The 13117-nt window shown below is 37.1% G+C and overlaps 1 protein-coding gene across 1 annotated transcript in view; it reads right to left on the reverse strand.

Moving 5' to 3' along the window:
• LOC111053717 (spondin-1) overlaps positions 1–13117 on the reverse strand; it is a 31646-nt gene that overhangs the window by 3844 nt on the left and 14685 nt on the right. The window contains exons 9-11 of the mRNA XM_022340637.2: positions 12317–12536; positions 6635–6824; positions 4302–4472 (exon numbers count right to left, since the gene is read on the reverse strand). Coding sequence (XP_022196329.1) covers positions 4302–4472; positions 6635–6824; positions 12317–12536 — 581 coding nt within the window. The remainder of the gene's footprint in view (positions 1–4301; positions 4473–6634; positions 6825–12316; positions 12537–13117) is intronic.

The raw sequence follows: 13117 nt of genomic DNA on the forward strand, positions 1-13117 counted from the left end.
GTGATAGTGACCAGTGGGAGTGATAGCGGTGGCTAAGTGTCAAAATTCTAGCTCTTTATAAAAACTTTCACCCGACCGAATTCCTAATTAGTAACTGTTTTGTTGTAGGAATTTACTCAAATGTCAAGGTTACATGTTCTACAGTCTGATGATGTAGGAATTTACTCTAATGTCAAGGTTACGTGTCCTACAGTCTGATGATGTAGGAATTTACTCTAATGTCAAGGTTACGTGTCCTACAGTCTGATGATGTAGGAATTTACTCTAATGTCAAGGTTACGTGTCCTACAGTCTGATGATGTAGGAATTTACTCTAATGTCAAGGTTACGTGTCCTACAGTCTGATGATGTAGGAAATTACTCTAATGTCAAGGTTACGTGTCCTACAGTCTGATGATGTAGGAATTTACTGTAATGTCAAGGTTACGTGTCCTACAGTCTGATGATGACCAACAACAGGTCGAAACGATCGTCACTAATACCAATGTAAGTGCATTTTCACTCCATAATGTTTTTAAAATTCAAGTTTATTGTTTTGAACTTGGTTACCGGTAACTTATGTTTTACGTCCATTGCATCACAACATTCATATAACACGACTGACTCCATTAAATGAAACACCTTCTCATATACACAGCAAACTGTATGTTAATATAATAGCTTGTGTTCATAACATAACATTTCTGAAAAATTCTGCAAAACGGATGAAAAAATCATCGAGCAACTGCAGGTGAAATAACACAAAAGGACAGCATTTCGAGGAGTAATATGCTGAGTATGCTGAAATCTATAATATAATAAAGCAAATAATTGACTTTTATACGTACGGGATAGGAAATTCACGAATGACGCATCATCACGTTTCAACTACTAAATTGATTAACTTGAAATGTTGCATATAGAATATCAATTTACCGAGGATTTCAAAATCTTCAAGATTCTAGTAGGTCAAGTTTTCAGTTTGTCAAGCATCTAATTAGACCCTTGCGGAGCACGGGTTACCTGCTAGTATTGAATAAAAATTACAGCTGGCGCAAATAATATAAACCATTGTTCTCCATTATAATATACGCAGTTTCAATGATTGGTGAGAATTTTATCTACATTTATCAAACTTGCTGCTATACATTAGATTACATACAAGCTGATAAATTAACTGATTGTTGTGTCAAGATATTGTGATATGGGTAGGATTTGATTACTTATTTATTGATTGATTTTTTCATGTTTTAGATTAAGGATTTTCCAGGAGAAAAGACTCTGATATTAAAATAACAATTTCCGTAGTTGGACTATAGTGAGAAAATATAATTTAGTGAGTAAGTAGTATTGCAGCGACAATAAGATTGTGCTAAGTTATGTGTGCACGGCTGTGAGAGCAGGCGATCAAATTGAGGGATATTTGCTAGTTGTGAGGGATGAGGGGGCTGGCTCCACGTGGCAAGGACACGGCGGATGTGCGGTGGCCTGTAGATATTTTCACAGAGGAATACTGCACACCTGGCTGCAGACCAGCTTGCCCAATCAAGTGACAACCGACTCACTGCTCCACTAGCAGCAGGGCCTTAGGCAGCACCACCAAACTCACGTCGAGAGGGGTCCAGTCGTTAAACAACCGAGGTACCGAGCGGATCAAAATCCATACCGTATTGCAAAAAGTTTTAGCAATTTTGACGGCATCATGCTAGGCGTGAGAGTGTCCTGTGTTTTGGTGATAGTGATAGTGACCAGTGGGAGTGATAGCGGTGGCTAAGTGTCAAAATTCTAGCTCTTTATAAAAACTTTCACCCGACCGAATTCCTAATTAGTAACTGTTTTGTTGTAGTGAAATTTATAAAGTTAGCAGGATCTTATTGGTAAGTAGTTTTAGTAGAAATAACATTTTGATAAAATGTACTGCATATTTCGTTCTTCAAATGTCAAGTAGTTTGCATCATAAATGAGAAATTCATTAGGTAATACAATGTTTGTTGTTAATCAAGTTCCATGACTCGTCCTTTAGAATTTAGAGATCTCTCTATCCCCATCTGGGGCGGTTACAATATAATTAAGATAATATGGGCTCATTCAACATTTTTTAATAGAGAACATTACCAAAGATAAAGTTTGCAATGAAAATCAGAGCAAAGCAAAATATACCAGAGGGACGTGTTATAAAGTACCTAATTTATTAGAATGTCAGTTTTTGTGAGATATCATTTTCCAAAGAATATCATTATGTAATTTAAAAAGTATTCTCAATTCAATTTCAATTTATTCAAAAACTTTATACATTACATAGTATGTAAAAACAAAGTAAACGCAATATATTAGATTGTAACATTAATATGAAAAACAAGTAAAAAGTAAATGAATAACTCCATGCTTGGACGATAAGTCCGTGTGCATGGAGGAGTCTTCTGACTCTATAAGAAAAATAATAACAATGCTTTATTGACACTAGATACTATATGATATCTAGTCACTAAGAAAATAACTATAAAATAAGAAATTGAAAATTATAAGCAAAAATAATAGTTTAACAAGTGACTTGAACTAAAAAAGTTAATTAATTTAATTTGCGGCATTTAAGGTATCATACGATCAAAATATAAATAAAAAGTACAGTATCTGTGGTTGAAGGGAAACAAAAAACTGAACAAACCCAATAGGTAAGGACGGACTATTAGGACGGGCTATTACAGCTAGACATAAGGAGACCGCAACAGAGCCACTGCAGCCACCGGGCCAATACTGAGAAGCCATCTGCTCACTCCACGCTTATAGATGGCGATGCTACACCCCTCACCAATTTATAGAATTTCTGGAAGAGCATCACGATAGAGCCAATGGGCCAAATGGAAAGAGTTTGATAATTGCATTGAGTTTTCGAGACGAGGGATTTGGATGTTAATATTTAATCTATTTCTGGTAGGATAATTATGCTGAATTTCTGTAAACAGGGACTTGTTTTTTTTTAGAAATTAAAAGGTTTTTAATAAAGAGCTGTTTAATATTCAAAACTGGAAATTCCAGGAACAACAAATGAGTAGGGTATATGTTATTTTTCAAAAGAAGCGTTTTCATGAGTGATCTTTGTGAAACTGCAAGGGGCTGCAATACATTGGATGAGGCACCCCCCCCCCCCACGCCAAGAAGCCATATTCGAGCAGGGACTGAACATAAGCATGATAAACGTTCCTACAGTGACCGGCACCCAGGACTTGCCCTAGCTGACCAAATGCGTAGTTCAGCTTTCGCAGCCGCTGCTTAAGGTACTGCACATGAGCTGCCCAGCTCAGCTTATGATCGAATACAACATCCAGATACCTATACTGTTTAACTTGTTCAATAGGTGGACAGCCACAGACAGCAGACAATGGATTGCCACATGAATGCAATATGAGCTCAATTGGTCCTGGGCTGTTACGTTGGAAAACTGGGAGGCACTTAGTTTTTTCAATAATAATAAAGTTGTTAAAGTACAAAGGTTTCATATATTTAGGCATATTAAGTGATATAATAGAAATAATTATAGTCTATTATTTTCAATCCAGTGTCTGAACATAGTTGTCGAAAATATAAATATTCTAACTTTTAAAGCGCTTCATCCACAAATATTTTAAAGTAGAGCCCAGTTAACCTAAAGCAGACCTCACTACCTCATAATTCCCCATCATCGTTTTTTTGTTTTGTTTTTGAGACAGAGAAATAATTAAATTTGAAAATTATTGGAGAATACGAAATGAAGTACAAAGTTTAAATTGTTGTTATCCATGTCACTTAAAACTCTGAAGTAAAATTCGGGGTCACAAATTGCAAGTCACAAGTTACATATTCAATGGAAAATAGAACAGACTTGTTAGTTTTTCTGTTTCACAAGCAGATGTACCTGTCTTTACATAGGAAGTGTCCAAATATCTTTCAAACCCCTGTTATTTTTTGAATTCACCTTTTATTCTTATGATATTCAGTTAATTCCTTCAATAACCGGTTATGACGAGTGAAAAACAGACAAAATGTTCACTAATTCAATATATAGGGAACTAATGCTGTTTGATATGCTGACTTTTCCATGTGAGACTGATTTTTTAAAAATAAATCATAAAATAATAAATGATCTAGATGATTGAGGGTTGAGGAATATCAAGTCACTATTAAAAACATGATGTTCTTAAAATTAACATGTTTGTTATTATGCTATAGTAACTGCACCACGAGATTCAAAACAATGTCAGACAGGGCCCATATGAAATACATAGATGAATATGTAACTTGTGACATTGGCGAAACGAGCCCCAGATATGGAGGATAGTTCTTACCTCTGACTACTGAGCACAGATTGAGGCACTCAATATCCGTTGCAAAGTTATTACGATTACCGCGGCAGCCTCCATACAGGAATGGTACACACATGCCTTTGCGTGGTTCAAATCTCCACCGCTCGAACTGGCCAGTGCAAGGTCCCTTGGCTTCGGCAAGCACACATACCTCTGCAACAAAAAGCAATACAATTACAAATATTATTTCAAGATTCGATAAACATGAACAAATATTTTCCAATTTCACTGAAAATACCGTACATAGGAACATATTATAAAAAACTGAGCAATGCTGTAATTGAAGTTTTCACAATAATAGAAAACGGTCAATTGACTCGTTCAATTTGAACTTCTCATAACTGAGACTTTTGAAAAACAGTTTTATTTTTGTCGCATCTACATTCATGTGGTCATGTGGATGTGACAAAAGAGTGTTATTTCAATTGAGGAAAAATTCCAAAATATCAATTTTTATTCAAAAAAATTTACTGAGACTTTTCTCAAAGTATCTGGATTGCACCGAGCTAGATGTATTTTTTTTATTCACGGTCAGCTCAATACTATGTTATATCTAGGTGAACTAAGTATGACCAAATGATTGAAGATAATCGATGATTGATCGATGCAGCCCAGCAAAAACTATAGGTATTTGACTTCAGTTCTCATAAACCGGTAAGTATCCACTTCATAGTAAAAAAGAGAAACCACCAAGAACCGGACGTTTTTGGTAACATCAACACTACTTATTCTCCCACATAAAATAAAGCATATTATTTTTTGAAAATTACGTGATAAAGTTTGTATTTAGATGGCATTGATGACGATGAGAATCATGGAATGTGAAATAAAATTCTTAGTCTATTTTCTTATGAATGCAGATTTCTACACTTTTTAGAAAGTCAACGAGTGAACGTTTATGGGATATGGGACATCCCCTGACTCCCAAAATCCCAAGATTCAATAATTCTTGTGAAATTTTGTATTTGTGGAGCACTTGAATCTCAACTGTGTAGCTTTGAACCTCACATCTATAGAGAGGTCCATGTTATAATGGCAGTGTTTGTTTAGCAATGGTATTGCTATCCTTGTCTATCATTCAACAAAACTGTTAGCGCGCTATCTCTTTCTCGCTTTGCTCTGCTGCCAGATCGGCTTTTAACAATGTAGAATTGATGATAAATTAACAAAATATTTCATCTTAATTATGAAAATTCATAATGAAATTATTGAGAAAGATAATTTCTTGCTTAATAAAATATAGATGATAATTTTAAACGAGAAAGAACAGACAATATTACATCAACAAACCTGTATCAGCTACCGTCTATAGAAGGCATTGACAAGACAGAAGATCGGCAACGTTGTTTTCCTATCTTTTTCCACTGCCATTATAACGTGGACCTCACTATAGGCAATGTAGCAGGCAGCAGGATGCAATTTTACTGAAGTGACAGTAATATTAAGAGCTTGTAGAATGATAGGTAATTGTATGCATGCATATAAGGATATGACATATGAAATAGGCTTCATGTACATTTTCTTCTAGAACGGCAGAATCTTTCATTCATGAAAATGGACATTGATGTATATGATGTTGGGCTCTCTAAATAGAATCGTCATTGAATGACATTTCAGTAGAGACATTTCTATGAAATGAATGAGTTTTTATAATGAGTGTTTTATATTCATTTGTCATAACTTACAATTATGACAATTCAAAGCTTAAATTTCTTGAAAAGTGACAACGTTGACATAAATAAAGAGAAATTAAAACTAAATTCAATAAATAAATTAAGATCATAAAATAACAAAGGAATTGTTATAAAAACAACCCTAGTATTACACAACCACCACTGAACAAAATGTGTCAATGAAACAAGAGATTGTTTTTAAGGACGAAAATGCAAACTTTTCCTATTATTGTATACAGTATGTCAAAGAAACTTGTAAGTTTAATACAAAGTTAAAAACTTGTAAGTTTAAATAGATGAACACATTAGTATACATAAGTGTTTAACTTTCGGTTAAATCGTAATGTGTATAGTATACAGGTGTATATTTTTTGTGTGGTTGAGAAGTTGATATTTTGGTAATTATTCGTTTAAATGAAAAGACTAAGACAATTTTTTAGACTTTTTATTTAATACAGGTGTACATTTGTACCAGTATACTTTCGTTTTTTTGAAATTTTCAAATGAAGTTAAATTCTATTGAAAACAACATTTAAAATGGATTAGGTTGATCCAAATCGAAAGAATATCTAAAAGCTCATAACCTGTTCTCAAATTTCTGACTCTATTGTAATTACTGTAATAATATTTCCGTGAAAATACCTTTTGCTGTTTCCAAATCGAAGACACAATCTTCCTGATGACAAGAGAATTGCTGGTTCAGTTGCACTCTGGATTTGCATCGATCATCTTTGTTGAGAAGCTCTCTGGTTCGAATGGAAACACCTGGACCACAAGTTGCACTGCATGGACTCCATTCGCTCCATGGAGTGGTTGGGCACAGAGGATCTTCCTGAATCGAAAAAGAACAAATTTCAATTTAGAGCAATTTGACCTATGAAGACTTTTTGTTGTGTTCTGTATAAAGACTGTACAGTATACCATGTCTGAAAAAATAACCATAACCATGTCTGAAAAAATTTGGACCTAAAAAGCGTTCAATTGGAGTTGTGAATTGTGCATAGACCGTAGAATTCAAAAAATCACAATATCTGGATATTAAATTTCTTCTTGAATCTGTAAGAACTATACGTTGTATTTTCTACTTGTTTATTCTTATTCAAACAAAATTGAAGACTTGTACTCTATAACTCTACAACATCTCCAAGTAGAGTGCAGAAATGTCTTCCTCAAATTATAGCAGATGTGGTTACCAAGTACACAGTAATCTAAGAATCTAGATTGTACAGTGTGTTTAGTACATAGAAATATAGAACAAACTAGCTGGTTTTACCAGGGGCCTCCACCTCCTTGACCTCCGGCTGTAACATCCAGAATTAATAACAGCAGACTCGCTTTACTCGCCTGCATTCTTCATTTGAACTTCCTCCCTCCCGTCAAATAGTCAAATACAGACTTTCAGGCTCCTTCAAGCTAAATAAAACGGCCGATTTTGAGCAGATATTTAGCGTTATTTCGAAACTCCTCCTATACAACATTTTCAAACCTCAGCCGAGCTTGTGTACCAAATTTGTAACAGCTCTGGGGAACGCTAGGAAATCTCTGTGAAATCACTCCTGTTGGTCGTATCTTTGGCGTAATTCTCAAGTCCTTTTGAGACAAAATTTATAAACCCTAGCTGAACTTCATTGCTAAATTTGAGCATCTTATCTCAATTGGTTCTAGTAAAATCTGAGAAAACGCAGAACAAACGCTGGAGGCGCTAGGAAAATGCAGTAAAACCACCATCTAGGGATTATCTTTGGCATTATCTTAAAGTCCTCTGAAGACAAAATTTTTTGATCCTAGCTGGACTACTGTACCAAATTTGAAAATTTTATCTTAATTCGTTCTTGAAGAATCTGAGAAAACGCTCAAAAACCTGAGAAACTGAGAAACGCCGATTTTGAGCGGATCTTTGGCGTTATTCTAAAACTCCTCCAGTACATCATTTTTAATCACAGCTGATCCTGTGCACCTAATTTGAACATTTTTGTCAATCAGTTCTTGAAAAACACAGATTTTAGGCGTATGTTTGGGGATTTTTTTAAATCCGTTTTTGGTGCACCTCTAGAAGTCCAACTAAAACATACATGCCAAATTGGAACGTTTTTGGTTCAGTAGATTTTTACTTCTGTTATATATATAGCGTATGGCATTTCCTTATTCGTAAGTCCTTGTAATTTCGCACTGATTACAAGTGCACGTCCAAATTTAAAATGTACTGGATCGCCTGAGGGCTTGCCACAGTAAAGTCATTACTGTCACCCGGGTAGGCACGTCTGTCACATTCATAGACAATGTGTTTCATTGTCTGCAATGGAGCTCCACAATCGCATCCTGGAGAGTCTATAAAGCCCCATTTGAAAAGATGCTTTGCATCTACCGTGCAATGTTCGGATTCGGTTTAATGCGACCCATGCGTGTCTAGGAAGGTCAAATCCTGGTGGCCTGGTGCACTGTCTGAGAGCATCTGGAATTATAGGGGGTGCTTCCTCTCTCCATCTCTCCATCAAACAAAAGTTCTCACTCTTGAGGCGCTCTGCCAGCTTTATTGTTGGCTTTCTGGAATTGAGGTTCCTCATGTTCAGGTCTGGGATATCCTCATGAATTGGGAGCTGCTGGCTGGAGCATATCCTGTTGTGCAGTCGCAGTAGGGCCTGACATCTGCGCAGATTGGGCGGTGGTATCCCACTAAGAACAGGTAGCCAGGAAACTGGTGTTGTTCTCAGGGCTCCAGTAATAATGCGCATTGTGTTGTTAAGTTGCACATCCAACAACTTAGTGTGGTAGCTGTTCATCCAGGATGGAGCACAATACTCTGCAGCAGAATACACCAGACTAAGGCTTGAGCACCTCAGAGTTGATGGAGATGAGCCCCATGTGGTGCCACATAATTTTTGTATTAAATTATTCCTCGTCTTCACCTTGGCTACCATGTTTGTAATGTGTTGATTGAAGGAGAGTGTCCTATCAAGGGTAACACCAAGGTATTTTGGAAAACTGTTGTGGCACAGTTTAGTGTTGCTCATTGTCACCTTCAGCTTGGCATTTGCCATTTTATTATTCAGGTGAAAGGCAGACACTTCAGTTTTTCCCATGCTCGGGCAGAGTCTCCATTTTGAGCAATAAACTGCTAGAGCATCCAGGTCACTGGTTAGGGTCTCCTCGCTGCTCTCCAGGTCCTTGTTTTGTGTGGCAAGGGCTATGTCATCTGCATAAGCAAAGACTCTGGACCTAAAACAGGGGAAAGGTCTGAAACATATAGGTTGAAGAGAAGGGGAGCCAGAACAGAGCCTTGAGGCAGGCCATTATCCAGTCTTCTAGTTCTGCTCATCTTGTGTCCCATTGAGACCTGAAATGATCTATTTTTCAGCATGTTGTTCATGAGTCTAGCTATCAGTTGACATGGAATGACTTGCAGCAATTTAAATATGAGCCCCTCTCTCCAGACAGTGTCATATGCTGCCTTCAAGTCAACAAATGCAACAGCTGTTTTCTCCTGCCTCTGGTACCCAGCCTCAATGTAAGTTGTGAGAGCCAAGACCTGGTCCTCACAGCTACGCTCTGGCCTGAACCCCGCTTGGTCTACTGGGATAACATTGAGAATTGCTGGACTTATTCTCTTGAAAAGTAGTCTTTCAAGCAATTTATAGACTATGCTTAGGAGAGCAATTGGGCGGTAGCTACCAGGACAGTCACCTGGCTTCCCAGGCTTCAATATTGCAACAATCTTTGATCTCTTCAACTCATGAGGAATTTTCCCAGTGATTAGCATGGTTGTATAGAACCGACTCAGCCATCTTACAGTATTTTTTCCTGCATGCAATAAGAACTCTGGGTGGATACCATCAAATCCAGGGGCCTTGCCAGGCCTCAAATCTCTCAGAGCACTTTTCACATCATCTACTGTGAAAGGAGCAGAGAGGTGTTCATTTGGGAGGGTTCTCATCTAAGGTCTGTTAATTGATCTTTTATCTTCATGGTGTGATCAATATTAAGGCTAACTCTTGAAACTCCAATAATATGATCTGCAACCAGGTTTGGATCCATTTGACTAACCTGTCTGGCAGGCTTCCTGGCTGCACCAAGCTTTCTGAGCAAGCTCCCAGCCTGACGGCTGGAGTGTTTGAAGTCAAGTCCCTCCACTGTTTTCTCCCATCTCTCTCTCCTTGCACTGTCAAGCGCCTGCAGTAGCTCATCAGCAACCCCGTTATCCCCACTTTCCTTGAGTCTTTTGAATAGGGTGTTGCATCTCTCATTCCAGCCAGGAATATACTCCCTCCTGCAACCTCTAGGAATGAATTTCTTTGCAGTTGATGTCACTGCACCCACAAACCTCCAGTAGTTCTCCTTGGTGGGAGGTATCCATCGGACGCACTTATCAAGATCCTCTGCATACCTCTCCCAGTTTGCCTTAGAAAAGTTCCACCTTGGCCGGTTGACTGATCTTATGAGAGGTATCTGGATACCAGTGTCTATAAGGACAGGCCTGTGCTGGCTATGAGGGAAATCAGATAAAACATATCTCACTGCAGGCAGTGGTTGTCCCAAACTATTCTTGCTGATGAAGCACAGATCAGGGTTGTAGTCTCTACCCCATGCAGCTGATCGGAAGGAGCCTCTGTCTTTGGCATCAAAAACCAGATACATAATATTGTCCTCTGACCATTCAACAAGTGATAAGCCACAGCTGTTATTTTGAGCATAGTTCCACATGTCATGATGACTGTTGAAATCTCCAACAAACATACATGGGTGATCAAATTTTGGTAGAACTTGACTTGGCCAATCTGAAGCTGGAGGTTTGTACACATTCACTATAGTGAGATCTTTTATTTTAATCACAACCAGGTGAATATTATCATCCTGACTCTCTGAGATGAGTTCAACTTCCTCCAGAGTACTTCTTATATAAGTTGCTGTTCCATAGGATTTGTGATAGGTAGCACCAATTAAGTCATAGCCGGGAATATGCCCTCTTGAACAAAGCTGTTCTTGTGTTTCTGTGTGAGTCTCCTGCAGTGCTATAACATCTACACCTAGCTCCAGCATCAGTTTTGATACACACTCGCTTTTAGCTCTGCTTATACCCTCAATGTTCAAGTGACATATTTTTATGCCAGGGCCAAGTCTTCTCATAGAGTAGTTCTGAAAAGAACTGTTTCTCGAATTGTCCATGATAAAAAAAGCCGGGAGATCCAATGGATAGTTCGGCTGCCAAAATAACTATGCGCACTCTCTATAACACCAATACAATATTGACATGAATAATGCTCTTACTGCCAATATCCAACATTCACCAACCCCACCCATTTTGGACCAGGAGCTCATAGTTGTTCAGGAGCTTCACACTTGTTCCGGCCACCACAACCCTTTTTATGGCTTGGCGGCTATTACCGATCCGCTATGGCTTGTATTTGATTTAGTTCCCCAAGTGCAGGTCTCCATCCCACACTTAGGTATCCAGGCGCACCACTGGGAGGCCCTTCCAGCATTCATAAAAGATGTTAAAGATGTTGTTTTGGAGATACTGTGGAAGCTGGAACAAATACACTGCGCCCTTTACTTCTGTTGATTATGAATGAGTGAATGAATGAATCAGTGCCATTTTGATTTTATAGATTTATACTTTTCTAAAGCAAAATGAATCAAACTTCAGGACTTGATTATATGGATTGTATTAAAACAATCGAATAACATGAGTCTAGAAATTGTATGTTTCCAAATACATCCTGTGGAAAATTCTAAATTTGTCAATACTGTTATGGAATCTAAACATTACTAGTTTTATTAATTGATTACTGAAGTAATCTGCTTACAACCATGATGAGCTGTGTATTGAGTAGAACTATAATATTGAATAAGGTTTTATTTAGACGACAAACCTGAGAATTAAATATAATATCTTTCAAACTAAAAATTGAGATTTAGTTCAACCCCTCAATTTACAGGTTCATAGCCGCATCAACCTTGATTCCCACATATCAGTATCAGTGACGGTGTCCGGTTACAGTGAGAATATTATTCACCTGAGTTCTTATGGGAATATTCATACTCTCCAGTCCGCGCTGATTGGGAATAGCCCAATTGGAACTCATGCGAATTTTATTTTCACTATGTAGGTCACGTTCACTCATACTGATATGTGGAGATCCACATTTAATTGGCCATTGTATCAGTTAATTTTTATATGAAGCTTTAAGAGAATTCAGATGGACATTACTGAAATATTGCAATTATTCAAATGCTAATTAATTTGGATTTTCGTTTAATAATAATTATTAATTTTCAAGAGAATTCATTCTTGAAGAGATTTCAGGTACTAGTACGGTACTTAATTACCTTTTCTTGATTGGTGCAGGGAGGCATCATGCATTTTTCTTTCTCGACAGTGTTGATATGCTGACAGTGTTTTCTAGCCTGTCTATTCTCGAATGTTCTAGTGCGCATTTTGATACCCATATCGCAAGTAGTTGAGCAAGAGCTCCATCTGCTCCACTCTTTTACTCGGCACATTTCATTCAAATCTTCCAACTTATCTTCCTCTTCTTCTTCCTCACCGCTAAAAGAGAATCACCAAAAAATAACTCATACTGTAGATCTTCCTTGTATTTGTATAATATTATAATATCATTATGATGACTACTCCTGATTTGAACAAACATCAGAACAATAATAAGTGTACTGGGCACTACTAGCCAGTAATGATTGATAAAAGTTTGTAAAATAGATATTTGAATTAACGAGGTTGTAATAAATAATTCCACTCTTTAGCACAATCTGCCAATTCCGACCTAGTGCACAGTGAGCCATGAATCAGAAATGATTGGATGAGGAAAATGATGAGCATATTTATTTGAAAGGAACATTTCACACCGAATTGTTAGAGGTATAGATGAAGTGTGTCACAGACATTTAAAATATAATTTATTATTACATAATATAATTTTTATTTTCAAATAACAGTTCCAGTTCATATTCAGGAGATCATTTTGTAGAGTGAGTTCATACAGATTATGTTCAAGGTTCATAGTAAGTGTAGTTCAAGTATATTGAGATTCATACTTGTAATTGGGATAATAATCTACTTTCTTTAGCTTTAATAATTCCTCTTGTTCATAGGCCTATTATTTAAAGATGATC

This window comes from Nilaparvata lugens, chromosome X, assembly GCF_014356525.2.
Source record: "Nilaparvata lugens isolate BPH chromosome X, ASM1435652v1, whole genome shotgun sequence".
Classification (NCBI taxonomy): domain Eukaryota; kingdom Metazoa; phylum Arthropoda; class Insecta; order Hemiptera; family Delphacidae; genus Nilaparvata; species Nilaparvata lugens.